At 38.3% G+C, this 17,852-nt stretch overlaps 1 protein-coding gene across 1 annotated transcript in view; it reads right to left on the reverse strand.

The window, feature by feature from the left end:
* Positions 1 to 1,707: 1,707 nt before the first annotated feature.
* The window catches only part of MYRFL (myelin regulatory factor like), a 146,888-nt gene continuing 130,743 nt past the window's right edge, over positions 1,708 to 17,852 (reverse strand). Inside the window, exons 20-25 of the mRNA XM_039472239.2 lie at positions 12,215 to 12,277; positions 11,503 to 11,590; positions 8,586 to 8,660; positions 5,863 to 5,983; positions 5,533 to 5,607; positions 1,708 to 5,412 (exon numbers count right to left, since the gene is read on the reverse strand). Coding sequence (XP_039328173.2) covers positions 5,326 to 5,412; positions 5,533 to 5,607; positions 5,863 to 5,983; positions 8,586 to 8,660; positions 11,503 to 11,590; positions 12,215 to 12,277 — 509 coding nt within the window. The 3' untranslated portion in view covers positions 1,708 to 5,325. The remainder of the gene's footprint in view (positions 5,413 to 5,532; positions 5,608 to 5,862; positions 5,984 to 8,585; positions 8,661 to 11,502; positions 11,591 to 12,214; positions 12,278 to 17,852) is intronic.

The following is a 17,852-nucleotide window of genomic DNA, read 5'->3' on the forward strand; positions in this document are numbered from 1 at the left end:
CTAAGCATTATGGACTGAAACTCACTAAAATAAGAGAGAATTTCTAACATCTGATTTATTCATTCAAAATAATGTCTTCTCAGGGACAATGCTTAATGATTTCTCTATTCATATAGCATCTTCCGCTATGCACTATAGTAGCTTCCACTTTGCAAAGAGGTTTCATATAAATATCTCATTTTGTGTTCACAAATACCCTTAGCAGTGGTCAAAACTATTACAAATCCAATTTTGCAATTGAGAAAGTGAAACTGATAGAAGTTAAGTCAATTATCCACGACAACACCAATGAAAAGTTATTGAACCAGTATTAGGCCCAAGTCTCCTGGCTCTGAGCTTAGTTCTCTTCCCAGTTACTTTTGAATTTAAACAGTGGGTCAGTCTGGTACAGCTTAAAATGTCTTGAGAACTCAGCTCTGGTGAAAACATGTTATCAGGGGTCTTCCTAATATAATGGTCTCATTTTATATTTGTGTAGAGCCACAAGGAAGTTGAAGGATTGGGACTGTGATCTTTGGCACTCATTTCTGCTCCAGTTACATATTTTAAGGGCTCAGAAAGACTTTCCCATTCACAGAATCCAGCCCCCAAAAATGGTGTAGTATACTCAGCACTGCCGGTCATTTGGAAGTCTCTGAAGCTGTACTTCTTCAAGCTTTAGACAACCACTCAGCAAAAAGTCACTAGATTCTTAATCCTTAGATGCTTCCTAAGAGTTCAACTGGCTCTTTAGAATCAGTCACAAAATCAAGGACACATGTCCTTAAAGAAATGAAAGCCAAAACACTTTCAGCTTTGCCAAGGCAAGATTTCACTGAAGTGTTTCTCAAACAGAGGTTGATATTTAGCATTCTCAAGTGAGCTGTTAAGCTCTGGCACAACAGAAGATGTAACTTAGTGACTGGTGATAGGAGACTCCACCCATCTAGGTCCCTCTGTTCTCTCCCTATTCTGTATTTTGACAAAATGGCCTGTTAGTGACTTTTCAGCGGGTCAATATGTGAGTTGGTGGTCTCTCACAAACTCCAAAGAGTCATGAAGAGAGGAAACAAATCTCAAAGGGGAAATTAGGTAATGGAGTAGAAAGGGATAAATAAGCACCAGAAAACCTGGCTCACCTCTTATCTTGCTTAACCTCCCTATGCCTCAGTTTCCTTAACTATATAATGGAGAAACATGAATACTTCCCCTCACCCCCAACATCACAGAGTTATAAAAATCAAATGAGACATCTGTGAAAATACCTGTAAACTGTTAACAGATTGCTTTTATTTTATTTTTTGCTTTGCTTTTGAAGATCTTTAGTTTCATGATTCAAACAATATATTGTTAAGAATCTGTCACTAATGTTGAAATCCAAAAGTTATATAGGAAAAATATATTAAAATAAAAACAGGGCTTGTGCGGTGGCTCATGCGTAATACTTTGGGAGGCCCAGACAGGCAGATCACAAGGTTAGGAGTTTGAGTCCAGACTGGCCAGTATGGTGAAACCCCATATCTACTAAAAAATACCAAAATTAGCTGGGTGTGGTGGTGGCACATGCCTGTAGTCCCAGCTACTCAGGAGGCTGAGGCAGAAGAATCACTTGAACCTGGGAGGTGGAGGTTTGCGGTGAGCCAAGATCATGCCACTGCACTCCAGCTTGGACAACAGAGTGAAACTCTGTCTCTAAACAAACAAACAAACAGAAAAAGAGATGGGTAATGAGCACTATAAAGTGTTTTTATTTTTTATATGCTGGGGGGTTGAGCACATACATACCAGTTGTTTGTTGTGAGTTAATTTTTATGGTTACATTGTTTAAAAATTTTTGACAGAGCTTTCAAATTCTCATTTGAGTAGGTTTATTAGAACTCATGAAAATGTATTGTAATTCTTTATATTATATAATTATCTCAGAATACTCTCTAATATTTGGGGGCTAATTAGATTGATATAAGACTCTGAACTTAAATAATTGTCAAACCTGGGAACTAAGATATTTTGAGGTTCTGAAGTTAAATATAGTACCCATTTTTAATGCTTGAACTTATCCTGTGTTATTACAAATAGCACCTGGTGGCAGGATGTGATTTTTTAGCCCAGCTCTTATGAATCATTTTCCAAGTTTTTAAAAAATAACCTTTTTATTTTAGAGCAGTTTTAGATTTACAGTAAAATTGCAAGGATAATTGTACACAGAGTTCTCATAAACCTCATGCCCAGCTTCCCCTATTGTTAACATCTCACATGAGTGTGGTACACTTGTCACAATTAAGGGGACAATATTGATACATGATTATTAACTAAAGTCAATGCTTTGCTTAATATTTCATTCAGATTTCCTTAGTTTTTACCTCATGTCCTTTTCCAGTTCCAAGATCCCATCCAGGACGTCACATTACATTTCATCATCATGTCTCCTTAAGCTCCTCTCGGCTGTGACAGTTTCTCAGACTTTCCTTGTTTTTGATGACCTTGATTAACACTTTAGAAGAATGCTTATCAGATATTTTATAGAATATCCCTCAGCTGGGATTTGTCTGGTGTTTTTCTCATGATTAGACTCATAAGTTTCTGGGAGGAGACTCTTACAGACACTTCAATTTACTTGATTTTGAGGATGTTACAGTGGAAAGTAGAAAATTCTCTGGCATAAAAAGAAAGCCTCTTGGCCTGAAGCAGTGTGGTCTGCAGTGAATATCTCACAACTGGAAAAGTGCTGCAAATACAAAGAGAATCTTCCAGCAAAGTCTTTTCTCCCAATAGGCTTAACTAACCCTAGCATGTCACAGGTTGTCATAAATCTATTCTCTCTCTTAAATCCTTCCTTTCTGAAGGCTTTCAACACAATTTCCTATAGAAGTTTTTCTGTAGGAGAAATACTTCCAGTTTTAAAATATAATTTAATGAGAAAATGGCACTTATTTTATAGAAATCTCTTTATAGGCAATATTTCTGAACTATGTTAGATATCTGAAATCTCCCATATTATCCCAAACTTAAGTGCATGAATAAGAATATGGGATTTATTAGCCAAAAGATCACTTGAAATTCTGCTGCTGAAAAACATTCCTTCACTAGGAGAAGAGTCAAATTAATGGAATCTCTCCCACATCAACCACTTAGGATCCTGTTTTAAAATGGTGTTACAACTATAGTATCTAGCCCTAAGTCATGCTAGGACAGGCTGATACTACAGCTTAGGAGAACCAAGTTTGAATCTGAATCTAAGAAACTGGTGGAATACTGAAATGTTCCTCCCAAGAATTTAACTAGCTTATTCCATTTTCAACAAAAGCTATGCTATTAGTAGAAATAAAAAGGAGAATAATTTTCCAAATACAGGGGGCCAAGTGCAGCGGTTCAGGCCTATAATCCCAACACTTTGGGAGGCCAAGGAAGGAGGGGAATCACTTGAGGTCTGGAGTTTGAGACGAGACTGAGCAACATAGTGTGACCCTGTTTTTACCAAAAAAAAAAAAAAAAAAAAAAAAAAAAAAAAAAAAAAGTTAGCTGGGCATTGGTGGCATGTCCCTGTCATCCCAGCTACTTAGGATGCTGAGGTAAAAGGATTTCTTGAGCCCAGGAGTTCAAGGCTGCAGTGAGATGTGATCACTCCACTATACTCCAGCCTTGGCACCAGAGTGAGACCATGTTTTCTAAAAAAAATAAATAAAAATACATTTAAAAGAAAAAATGTAAACATTATATGATATACATATGTATGGTTTTGTCTACAATTTAGTTTTTATAGTTGATGAAGATGCCTTGATGTATGAGTATTTACTCAATCCCTTTATAATCCTACTGTAATCTTTATAATTATTCTGTTCTATGAAGATATAACAATAACAGCTCACATTTATTTACACCTATCTGTGCTCTACATACATTATCTATTTAATCCTGTCTGTTGTAGATATTCACTGTCTTCTACAAGGGAAGAAATTGCAACTTATGGAAATTAGATAACTTGCTTAAAGATACACAGTTAAAATCATGATTTGAACTCAAGACTAAGCTAAGCCCATCAGAATCTCAGCTCCTAATAACTGGGTAAATGACCTTTGTGTTAATATGTTTATTTTAAAATGCCTTCTGTGAGAGCAATGACCATATCTTTTCTTTTCTTAATTGTTGGAGTCTCACATTTAATTTCCATCCATACGGCACCATATTTAATAATAGCTGGAAAGAAGGAAGAGGATGTTTTATTATTGCTGATTACCACTGTGACACACACAAAAATCAAATTTCTTACCCTAATTGACCCAGAGACCAACAGTGAGATAAGGCAAGGCCAGCCGTTCAGCATCCCTGTTACCCGGAACTGCAGTGATGGTGGCTTGGAGCTCCATTTTCTAAGAAACAGCTTATTAATAGAAAATCTGAGGCATAAGACCAGCAGATGAGGAGATAACTGCCCTCCAAGAGACAGTTTGTTATACACAGCTCAAAAGAAAAGAGGGCATGCCATGGCGGAGGGACTCACCTGGGAAGGCCCTAGGATCAGTTGGGAGATTGAAGGAGAAGGAGGAACTGAGGAACTGTGGGCAAGAGCCTTGATTGCGGTAATCTGAGAGAAGGAATAGGAGAGGCAGAGTAAGCAGGCTTAGGATTGGCTAGTTTGATTCATTTCAGTGAGCTCTGTGGTATAGGAGTTTCCATCTTTAAAGGGGGCATATCATACCCACACAGAAAGTTTAGTGTCCATCAAGCATTACAAAGCAGAATTGCAACTATTTCGCTAAATCCATTTCATCAGCAGGCTACATTCTGTACACAAGCGTATATGTGTATACAATACACACATACAAACACACACACACACACACACACACACACGCACACACAGAGGACAATTTGCCTAAATGTGAGCTCAGCATCAGATACCAGCCCCCACAACTCCTCCACATACCACACCACACATTCTCGAGAGTCTATGTTTAGTGGGCCCAAGGTGACATGGCCCTTTTGATTTTTCTCAAAAGCCTTAAAATACATTAAAACAAAGTAGAGCTAGACCTGCTTATTCTGAGCTCACAACTTCCTTAATACCAGAAACACTATTTTCAAATTCAACAGTACTGTTTACTCCAGGAAATGTTTTCTTCATAGTCATGGCAAAATCAAACACCATATTATTTCAAGTTTCAGCAAATGCTTTATTCCCCTCGTTATTGTCTCAGAACTGTTGGAAGCTAAAGCCTGAAAAAGTCCTTCAGCAATAAACATAAATGTTTTACAGAAAAAGAAAAAAGAAGTTGCAAGACGATGTCAGTTTCTGTTAAATGGGTTCCTGAGTATTTTTCCTTGGTAAAGTCCCCAAATGTGAATGAATTAGGTACAGCGTCGATAGAAGTAAAAGAAGTAATCTGTGAAGAATATCCCAGCAAAATAAGGATCAGTTGAACAGTCAGCTAAATCCTGTCAGAACAGGAGAAAAAAAGAGGATGATTAATGTAAAAATTAACTGTAGTTAAAGTGATTTTTTTTTTATTGCTCAATTTCTTTCTCACTGAAAAGAAAAAGAGAAAGCAAGCTTACCGCTGCAGCTACACGGAAATGGAACATGCTGTCGGAAAATGGGGCTACAGGGAGGCTCCAAATGTGCTGATATCCCTGAATAATGAATAAAAGAGGATCCATTTCATACCCACATTTGACAGTCAGTAGGAAAGAGTACAGGCTGAAAAGCATTTCTTCAATGGCTGTATGAGAAGTATCGGGATCACAGCTTTTGATGGATGTCACCAGAACAGTCTACAGCTTTGTAAGGACGCAAGGAAGAGGCTGACCAAGCCCTGTGACTAAGGTTGGCGATTTGCTCACTGTATCCCTCTCTCAGCAGAGAACAGAGGAGACAGAAAACATTACCTGTGTCATCTCCTGGGAGATTTCTCTGTGGGTTTCAATCCCTTTGGTTTCCCTTTTATTATGGAAACATATATTTCCAAGGGTGAATTTGCACTGGAAGACTATCAATGGCTCTGTTGTGCTTCAAGAGACGAAGAAAAGAAAGAGCACGTGAAAAAGCAGTTACCAGCGTCTATAGGATACTCCTTGATAAGAAGAGGGTCTAATGGAAACATAACTTGGAAATCCATTCAAAGTTCACAATAGGCATTGTATTAGGTGAAGCTCACTGATGCCAATAGGCCAGATCACATCTCATTACTATAAAAAGAAACCCAGTCTCAGATGGCTACTGAAACAGTATATGATGGTTTCTTTTTTCTTTTCTTTTTATTTCATTTTTTTATAGAGACAAGGTCTTGCTATGTTGCCCAGGCTGGTTTCAAATTCCTGGGCTCAGGCAACCCTCCTGCCTCAGGCCTCCCAAAGTGCTGGGATTACAGATGTGAGCCTGGCTGTGTATGATGGTTTCTAAAACCTAATCTCATCACTTAAATCATCTCACATCAGAACTTATCTCCATAATATTTTTTCTAATTTTTGGATATATTCCTTCTTTTTCCACTGACACTGAGTTTGCATTTATCTGAAGCTTTCAGGATTTTCGATTTTGCAAATTCCAGTTCTGGGTAGATATTGTTTAAAATAACAGAGCAAATAAATACAGACAGGAGTTTGGGAGTGAGCCCCATCAGAAATCACTAGATTTTAAAGCTGTCAGAGTTGAAAGCCTGCAAGAAAGAATGGTTCTTCTTCTCTGGAGGTTAGTCCACTAATCATCATCAAGAGGATGAGATCTATTTGTCTTTGGGAACAATCCTTTTGCACAAGTTGGGGCAACTTACAATCTCAGTTGAGTATATGTGTTATTTATTTATTTATTTATTTATTTTTGAGACTACAGATGTGCACCACCATACCCAGCTAATTTTTGCATTTTTAGTAGAGACAGGGTTTCACCATGCTGACCAAGATGGTCTCGATCTCTCGACTTTGTGATCCACTTGCCTCGGCCTCTCAAAGTGCTGGGGTTATAGGCATGAGCCACCACACCTGGCCAATGTGTTACTTTTAAATCAACCATTTTACAAAAAATGGTTTTTAAACTAAAAGACCTCAGTTAACGGCTCAAAGTGATCTGCCACTTCAGGGGATATAGCATATAACCTTATTTCCTTCCACTAAAAGCTAGAAATGTATAAGAAAACGTTATTTCAGATTACTCAAGGAGTGCTAGATAACAGTACTTTCAGTTTATAAGAATAGTACATTTAGCTTTTGCTCTGCCTTGAAATATGGTAGGTTCTGAGTCACAAAATATTAGTTGCTTGAAAGAAACCTTTCCAAGGCAAGCAGTTGGCTTGAGTGGCACTGGTTCTCACAGAGGCGAAGTTGATAAGAAAAGGAGTATGAAGCCCGAGTAAGACAGAGGAAGAGGCAGAGGGCACGTGGTGAAGGAGGGAGGAGGGAAACAGATCTGAACAAGCAGAGGGAGAGAGGGGAGGACAGAGGGAAGGGAAAGAGTGAGAGAAAAGGAAGGGGAGAAAAAGGAAATGTGGAGGGGAATAGAAAGAAGAGACTAAGATCAGGTGACACAAAAAACCATTTATCTTCATGGAAAGTGGCTCATTGCATAATTTTTTAGTGGAAAGTCTTTAAGTTGCATAATCATTTAAAATATCTGATAAGAATAGGTTAAGTTAGAGTTTTGTGATTCGAGAGGAAAGGTAGTGCTAATAAGAGCTACCATTTATTGTGTGCTCACTATGTGTCACGAAAGGGCAGTCTCCTTGCATGTCTTATCTCACTGGGGAGGCAGGACAGGACAGTGATGGCTCAGAGGATGGACTGAAGTTGAAGCCCAGCTCCATAACTTAGTACCTGTGATTTTCAGAATGTGACTTGCCTTGCCTTGTGCCTTCCTCTCCCCACCCCTTCCCGAAACTCTAAACCCAAGTGCCCCCTTCTGAAAAATATAAACTAGAAAAAAAAAACAGTGAGGATTTTATGACCCACTATTAAAGCCTGGCATCTAGTGTGTGCTCAGCAGATGGTAGTTACTAATTTCACTATTATTAATAATTCTCACAGCAGCTCTATGTGTTATGGTATAATATAATACTTATATTACAGATAAAGAAACAGTAGTTCAAAGAAGATAAGTGGCTTTGGGAAGATCACATAATAAGTAAGTGACAGAATCCTTGGACCCTGTTCTGTCCAATTCCAAACTCTGGTTCCTTTTTTTTTTTTTTTCTGTCTTTTGGAAGATAGGGGTGGTATCTGCATTAACATTGCTACCAGGAGCTCACCAAAATGTGCATCTTTCCATCTGGGGGCCATGTTATTATTCTTCTTTCTATTCTAATTCTCTCTCTCCAAGTGAGAGAGTCAGGAGAAGTCTACAGCTTGTGAGCATCAAACCAAAATCAACCCCAATTTGTAGGCATGGGTGTAGAGTTTAGAGCCCTTCCATTTCCTGAAGAAAGCCTGGATGATCATTTCAAAATGATCTCATTTTGAAAACCTTTCCCTCAACTGGCCCACCTTTCAAACCATCGTTAGTTAACAAAAACTGATAGCTTTTTGCTTCTTCACTTACTGACAAAATTATGAAGTAAATCCAGACTTGCTATTCAATTAATGATAAAAATAAAATTGTTTTTTTACAGCCATATACTTACTTTATTTCCAGAGAGAACTTGACATTGGTGGGTGTATGCTTATTAACAGGAATATTATAATTGTAATTTCCAGATCTAATTATGGAAAAAAATAAAACCACAAATCAAAATATGCAGCAAAGTCTTCAAAGCACCTTTTGATACTCATTATATACTATAAAAAATGTGAAATATTGTATAGTAAATAATAAATATAGAAAATTGAGTTCGACCTGGTATTATTTTTTTTTTCTTATATACCTGTCAAATTTCAGAGTAATCTCTTTCAGGTCTTACTATAAAATGTACCACAAAAAGTTATAGTTTTTTAGAACACACAGAAAAAGAAATGAAGGAAAGTCAACTCCCAGACCAAATGCACACAGGAAATGACTTTAGTCCCCTTTAAAGAGACACAGATTTCCGAAGACAAATGAGGCAAAGGCTCAAATTAACAATTCCCTTGGAAATCATAAATATGTTTTTTCTACCGTAAATCACTCCGTTTTGAGCAACAGTACGAGAAAATACCAGGTACTTTTAGAACCTGAATCTGCTAAATTGTTATAATGCTAATTACCATTTAGTAAGGGAGAAAATTGCAAGACAAGTGCTTATACATAGATCCCCTCACACCTTTAGGAGAGATCCCTGGATAAAAGGGAAATTATTTGATTTGTATTGTAATAAAAAACTCCAGCAAAAAGACATATGGTGTCTAAAACGATTTCTCCTTATGACCTGACCATCCCTTGAATTACATGGAAAAGCAACTTAAAATCAGATTGATGGGAAAAAGAGTCAATCGTTTCAGATTATTTTTAAGCAATGCTAAACTAAGTTGCTAAAAAGGTAAAAGCAAAAGTAAAGGAAATGGAAAGATCCTATGTTTTGCATTGAATAGGTATATTAAAACAAAACAAAAAAACATTATACACCTTGAATATAAACAGTTTTTGCTGGCCAATTATACCTCAATAAAGCTGAAAAAATAAGAGTGCATCTTGCATATCAAATTGAGAACAGTGTTATTTCAGGGAGTGAATGTATTTTTTAAAACAGAAAGATGTGCATAGGGATTAGGAGCATCTTGTTTGACTGGGAGAAGCTTAGATAAATGGAATTCATTTCCTAAGATGTGTCTCCCATTATCTGCATCCTTCAACAGCAACCCAACTCAGTTTTGACAGTATCCCCACCTTAGAGCTGAGAAATGGGTATTTGGGGAGAATAAACATCTTGTCAAAGTTCTAGGACTTGAACTTGAATCATCTGACTCTTCTCTATGTCATCCTACCACATTAATTAATATCTGTATCTGACACTTACAGGTGATCTTAGGCAAACTTTTTCAAGTTCACTGAAATTTAACTACAAAACAGGGAGAAATTATACCAACCTCATAGGGATTTTGTGAGAATTCGAAGAGATAATGAACATAGAGGTCATAAACAAATCATAAAGCACCATACACGTCACTTTAATAACTCACAGCCATCAACTTAAAGCCCAAGTTATGTCAGGTTGGAAAATAAATGAGGCTGAAAACCCACAGGATTTGTGACACTAGTTCAAATTATAGGCCTTGCCTTTAATCTAGCAGGTGCCCAAAAATTAGTTTTTTTGTTTTCGAGACAGAGTCTCACTCTACCACCCAGGCTGGATGCAGTGGTACGATCTTGGCTCACTGTAAACTCCACCTCCTGGGTTCAAGCGACTCTCCTGCCTCAGCCTCCCTAGTAGCTGGGACTATAGGCGTGTGCCAACATGCCCGGCTAATTTTTGTATTTTTAGTAGAGATGGGGTTTCACCATGTTGGTCAGGCTGGTCTCAAACTCCTGACCTCATGATCCACCCTCCTTGGCCTCCCAAAGTGATGGGATTACAGGCATGAGTCACTGAGACCAGCCCAAGAAATAACTATCAAATTAAGAAAATAACTCCCCCTTTCTCTGTGTGTGTGTGTGTGTGCGTGTGTGTGTGTGTGTGTGTGTGTGATAGAGAGAGAGAGACAAACAGACAGACAGGGTCATACTCTGTTACCCAGGCTGGAGTACAGTGGTTCAAACACAGAGCTCATTACAGCCTTGACCTCCTGGGTTCAAGAGATCCTCCTACCTTAGCCTCCCAATTAGCTGGGACCACAGTTGTATGCCATCAAACCCAGCTAATTTTTGTGTTTTTATAAAGACAGTATCTCATCACATTTCTATAAAGACAGTATCTCATCATGTTTTCCAGGCTGGTCTTGACCTTGAACTCCTGGGCTCAAGCAGTCCTCCTGCCTTGGCCTCCCAAAGTGCTGCAATTACAGGTGTGAGACACCACACCCAACCCTCCCCATTCTTAATGCCTACAACTGGCTCATTTTACTCTTTGAAGTAACTTGTACTCTCTGCTTCTAGATGTATCATTACCTTGATACAGGTGATAAGGCATATACTGGAGATGGATGCTGCTGATAACTTTTGCCATATCTGATTTTTTTCCTCTTAACTGAAAAGCTAAGTTATATTTTTTCAGCAATTAAAATAATGATATCCCTTGTTATTAAAATATACAAATGTCAGCTAACTCGTAACTTGGAGCCATCAGCAACAATGTCATTCTTGGCTATAAAATTAACTGGCAACTCCGTGCCCTTGATATGTGCCCTCAGAGAGTCAGCCGCAGAGCTCCTCCCTAGGCTTTCTGCTTTGGACTTATCCATCAAACCAGGAGACTGGAATAACTGGGGTTATGGCTTATTGACATTTGCTAATACTAACCGTTTTATGATTCTTTCTCCCACCATATAATAAAGATGCTTTCACTTAAGGAGCAATGTAAGCACACATTGATTTTATCATGTAGCTTTAGCTTTCACTGCAGTCTTAAAAACCCGGAGCTATGAGTAAATTCCAGAAACAACCAGGGCATGCTGGGGAGGCTTACCCACCCGCACTGGAGGCTTCGGCTGCAATACTGATGATCTATTATTTGCTGGATTTCCATAATCTGAATAGAACTGATAGTTGTATCAATCCCTAAATTGAGAAGAAATAGAGAAAAGAAAATAAACTTTTCTGTAAGGGAAAAGAATATTGTATTCCAGCCACACTCCCCAAATTACAGAATGGAAAGTAAGAGTTTCCTGAAGAGATTCCATTTGCATTTAAATGGAAAAAAAGGAGGAAAAGAAAGGGAAGAAGGCTTTTGGGGGGGGAGGGGGTGGTTATAATAAACTTTAGAAAAACTATTAAAAACTCAGGCTCCAATAAACAACCCCTAAAACATCCAAAAGAATTTCTGGACCATGGAAGTCCTACTAAATCAAAATTTATTGAAAATGGAGGGTACAACATGAAATGCAATCTGTTTCAGAAAACAGACTAAAAATATAACCAGAATAGAAGAGGAGGGCAGGAAGTTCAAATAAATTACGAAAATCCATGGAGACCAATCACAAGTTGTCTGGTAGTAAGCGGCCATTTCTAATGCCTCATTAGTGGTTAGGGTGGCATAGATCGTAACACGCAGTCCCACGAATATATGTGGCAGGCAGACTGTAGCCTTTGTCCCTTCTCCTCACTCCAGCAATGCTTTTACAACTTGTTAGTCTGCCTGGCCCCACGAAACCAAAGAATGGTGTCACTTAAATGTCAACTTACGGTCACTCCCCCAGTCAGGGCCGCTAAGCGCATTTCTTGCCAGGAATGATTGGCTTCTGTCTTCTGAAGAGGAAACAAGTCTGTCAATCTTGAAGCCTTGCTCAGGAGAAGAGATGAAACCCCATGTGTGATCTAGGTCATCTCTGTGAGTTCAGTGTTCCTCCACCCTTTCTGTCTCCCATCCTTCAACCCATCTAATCTCTATGCTATTTCTCATAGATCTAGTTTATTCTCACCCTTCTGCAAGAAGTCATCTGTTATGGACTATTATTGGGTCCCCCTTCCCAGCTACCAAATTCAAATGCATATGGTGAAGCCTTATTTCCCAGTACCTCAGAACATGACTGTTTGTAAATAGGGCCTTTAAAGGAGTGATTAAGTTAAAATAGGCTGTGAGGGTGGGCCCCAATACAATCTGACTTGTGTTCATGTAAGAGCAGAAGATTAGGACACACAGGGAGACCCTAGAGCTACCTGTACACAGAGGAATGAACATGTGAAGACACAGCAAGTTGACAGTCATCTGCAGGCCAAAGAGAGATGCCTCAGAAGAAATCAGACCTGCTGATACCTTGATTGTGGATTTCCAGCCACCAGAAATGTGAGAAAATAAATATCTGTCATTGAAGCCACCTAGTCAGTGGTATTCTGTTGTGACGGTGAAGCGGACTAAAAAACCATCTCCAACTAGGTCTGCAGCTCACAGATCACTCCTCTAGAATGTCATAGCATCTGTTACTGAACCATCTAGACAGTCATCAATCAGTGATATAACTGTCACCATACTGAAGGGCATATTACCTCTGTATTATTACTTAACTTTTCATGTATATTTGTCATTTCCTGACAATTCCAGAATAGGGAATGTCTATTAATATTCTTTGAATCCTTTGTAACCCCTGGCATAACATCTTGCTCAGTCTATGGAAACTATTTTTCTTTGATGACAAGCTAATGATAGTTTTCTTTCTCATCTATTTTGTGAATGAACATTGTTAATTGAAAGTACTGTATTTAGATTATCTGGATTCTTTTTTCTCCATCTTAGTGTTGCTATCTCAGGATTACACCTGATAATGTAAATAAAGAGATAAGTAACCAAGGAATTTCTGTTCAAACACCTCCAGTGACAGGGGACTCACTGCACATTCTTCTGCTGGGCAGTGCTAAATACCAGTTTTCCCTTTCACTGAGCTAGCGTCTGCCCTCCTGTTGATCCCCTTCTCATCCTGATGTTACTTCTTGAGTGAGTATAACAGGCCCTAAAGGCAACTTCTCTGGCCAACTGAAACCTGGCTCATAAGAAGTTGCAAAGAGTAGGAACATACTCATTAGTCATATTTACTTTCCTGAGTGAAAGCAAAGCCTATGAAAATATAACGTTTAGAAACTAGCAAGGAGAAAGAACTATTCCTGGAGATCCCAGGAGAAAGATGGAGATTTCACTGAATAATCCCTTTGGAGTTGAGTCCAGGTAGCACCAGGACCTAGCATCAAATGTATACTGGTCCCTATAGGTTTTTCAATCCTGCCTACTTCTGTGATCTCTCTGCTACTTGATACATCCTTTTAAAACAGAAAATACGTTTAAGGGCAGTAAAGAAACTGGGTAAAAATGAAGAAAAACAGGAGCACAACTATCCCTACAGTAAAATAATGAAACATTAACTTTCTTCATACAAATAGAGTTTGTGTCTCTAAAGATAAGCAAAACTTATAAAACAAATTGAGCATGTCTTCCTAATTGCTTTAATGACTTGAATAGGAAATGTTAGAGGAAATTCTGGGGGACATATATTTTTGCACTGAAAGATAACAATGACAATTACACCTAGTATTTGTTGATGCCTACTTGAGGGAACATTGTTCTGAGTGCCTTACAAAAGCCCGAGAGGAAGGTTATCCCCGCTTGACAGATAAGCTAAGTGAGGTACTAAGGACTTGTCTGGTGGGTAGGAATAAAGAGATTCCAATTCACACCATCTGATTCCAGAGTCCACCATTTTGCTATTTTGGGAATATGTGAAATATGATCCACGTAGGAAAAAAACTGAGCTTAAAGTCTAAGGTAGGGGTGTCCAATCTTCTGGCTTCTTTGGGCCACTCTGGAAGAAGAATTGTCTTGGGCCATACATAAAATACACTAAGACTAATGATAGCTGAAGAGCTAAAGAAAAATTTTAAAGAAAACCTCTCATAATGTTTTAAGAAAGTTTACAAATTTGTGTTGGGCCTCATTCAAAGTCATCCTGGGCCATATATGGCCCATGGGCCATGGGTCGGACAAGCTTGTTCTAAGGTAAGGCTTGAGCTGCAGCCAGCTGAAGGGAGGAATCAGATTGCTGGTGTGAGGCCAGAGCAGGCTTGTGGGGAGGGAGCCCAGGGAATGGCTAGGCTCCTCTCATCACCCAAAAGGCATTTTAAATGCAATTTTGAAAAGGTACCCATTCAGATGAATGTTATTAAGACTATTTTTTAATGTATCTTTTTAACATAGATAGTGAAAGCAATCATTTAGTGGGTTGCTAAACACACCTAATAAAATAACTTTATGAAGTTTTGGCAGTTATTTTTTTCCCATTAAACCAGTATTTTTATTATTTTTTTGTCCTGTGTCCTAATTTTTATTATATTTAAAAAAAAAAAAGAAAAAGAAGAAGAAAGAGAGGGGGTTCTAAGGGGTAAATCCTTTTATGGTGGGTCCTGTATCTTGCTGCAGTACTTGACTGAGACTTTGACCAACTCAGCCAGTCTCAGCACCCTTATTTCCAATATTTAAAGTATACATAAAGAAATTAAAATTCTATGAAGATTCTATAGTTTAGAACTGGTTCCTTTTTAAAACCAGACAAGTTCTGGTCAGAAAAAAAGGGGAAACTTTCAAATGAATACACAGACAGTGAAAGAAATAAAAGAGATTCTCCTATAAATCCAATTGCAGGTAGAATTCAATTATTTTATTTCCAGCTTTGGAATACATGTTTTGGACTTGTGCTTGAAATATCTATCTAAGACCTGGGAAATGGTCCCACCGACAAGTGGCATCATCTTTTGGAGCCTTTTGGCCTGAACATTCCTGCAAGGTAAATGTATACATAAGTTTAAATAAAGAAAATGATTGCACCCATTAGAACTTTAATGGGACCAACATAGAGGTGATCTAATAAAAAGTTAAGACAGTCATTTCATTGATATATGAAATTGACGTCTAATACTCACTTTGTTTTGCAGAATATTTTAATATTCAATTTTAGTTTTGCAGAATCCTGCCATAGGAAAAATGGAGCTGTTTGGCGCATCTGTAAAGAAAATTATGCTGGACCTAATTGTGAAAGGTAAGCCAATAAAATGTTCTATTTTCTGTGTAGGTCAAAGGAAGCTTTCTGTTTCTTACACTCAACAGCTCTGCCTTACTCCCGTTCAGTTGGTATTAAAGGAGAGGCTTAAGAGGGGTGGAGGGACCACATTTCAAAATCCCTTAGGGAAGCTTTCCCCAAATCTCATGCCCCAGATACAGCAAATAACAATATGCTTCCCAGGGCTCCAGGCCAAGGCCACATCTCAGGATAAGCGCACAGCGAAAAAGGAAATTGAGGATGCGGATTTTGAAAAGATTCTCTATGTGGTTTTGGAATGCTCTTTTTTTAATTTGCAGATTTAGATGTATGTTCAAGTTTCAGTATCCAATTTGAGGATAGAAAGCAAAAGCAATAGTACACAAGACTTGGGGACAATCACTCCTGAACATCCCTGACCTGGTTAAAACTGCTCTCACTAGGTGGAAGGATTAGTTTACTTACACTTACCCATTCACTTAACTGTGGGCTCCTTGAAGACTACATCCTATTTACTGTTGTATCTCACATAGGGTAATTCTGGTCTCAAGGTGGTACTCAATGAATATGGGTGAAAGGATGGAAGGAAGAGAGCCAGGGAAGGAGGAAGGAAAAGAAGAGGGAAGGGCCAATTTAACCTTTAAGAAACTTTCCTCTTACACATTCACAGGGAAAGTTCGCAGGGGAAGAGTGCAGAGGGATGCTGGGAATTAATATGGGAAGGTAGGCTCCTTTACGCTATTAGCAAAAGGAAGCAAGACACAACCGGAAGGCAGGGCAAGTTTCTGAGCCCAACATGACGCTTTCTATTAAGAAATGGGTCCTGATATATGAGAAGTTTCTAGAAAATTGAATATTTATTTTCTTTTACATGTAACCATATATGCTGCCAAAAAGGCCTCCAGATTTCTGGGATTCTTGCTATTCTGGTAATAATTTTCAAACACATCTTCTACTATTAGTTTTACTTAAGACTGCTTCCACAGAAGGTTGTAAATTTACAAGGCAAATGAGGCATAAAGAGAAGTGGAAATCAGGATTTCTCTGTCCTGTCTGTTTTCTTTTCCTATCTTATGTTCTACTTGTCTGCTGAATTTGCAGAAAAAGAGCTCATTATAAATTCTGGCAATGGAACTACAGATTTGCCTTATTCCACAGAACTGTGGTTTCAGGTCCTGGAGACATAGAACCCTATGAATATGATTGAGTGGGGTAAAGTTTTTTTAAAAAACAGCAATAAATAGATGGGAATGAAGAAAGATAATCCGGCAGATCAGAATTATAAACATGATTTTTCAAATACAAGAAATAAAATTTAAATTTCCCGTAAAACACCTCCAATTTACACTTCTCTGAAACAAGACTATCTGAGTCTGAAAGGCTGGTTATAGGAAAACCATAAATCTTCCAGGAATCATACAGGAAGTCACAGAAGCATACTTTCAGTACCTTCTAGAGTTGATCTCATTTTACAAATGCCTTCCAGTGATATTCACTATAAGCTTCATATAGTATATTTCCTGCAGTTTTCATTATAAAGTTGGAGATACATTTCACAATTGGTGGAAAGCTCTCCCAATAAACTAAATTAGAAACTTCTGGAGAGTAAAGATTTAGGATGGTGCCCAACAAAAGCATACTCCTGTCATGGCAGAAGGCATATATTGCACTATTTGCAAGACTGTGTTGGCGGCTGAGTCCAGTACAGCATCTTAGATACCTTTCTCTTCCCTTCACTGAACCAAACTCATGTGCTCTGAAGAAGTCAATGAGCCCCACCAGATGGCTGAGTCCTTTAATGCAGGGGACCCTTTTCTTCTGGCCATTCACTTTTCTCAGAGTCACGGTCTCCAAAACAAAATGAGCATGAATCCCAGATATTTTTTAAATCTTCACCAACTCTAATATATTCTGTAGAATTCCACTGATGCTTTTCTCTACAGGGTCTTTACTTTTTAATAGCTAACTCTCCCGTCTACTCAAATCTTTATTGGTTCCATGGTTTAAAATCTAATTCATCACATTCAGATGGTCCCTTAGAGTAGAAGTTCAATATTCTAAAATACTTACTCTCTACCTCCTGATTAGTCTTATCCAAACTTTTTATTAAGTGAGGGGCAGAGGGAGAGGTAACCTTTCTAAAAGATACTTTATACAGACAAAATCAACTTTGGCCCAAAAGAAGGATAATGACTTGAGCTCAGCATGTCATAAAAATGCTGATTTCCCTTTACTTATTTTATCGTAGTCTTACTCCTAATGGAGGAGGCTCATAAATGTGTTTAGGCATTTAGTGAACTGTT

Source organism: Saimiri boliviensis, chromosome 7 (assembly GCF_048565385.1).
Source record: "Saimiri boliviensis isolate mSaiBol1 chromosome 7, mSaiBol1.pri, whole genome shotgun sequence".
Taxonomy (NCBI): domain Eukaryota; kingdom Metazoa; phylum Chordata; class Mammalia; order Primates; family Cebidae; genus Saimiri; species Saimiri boliviensis.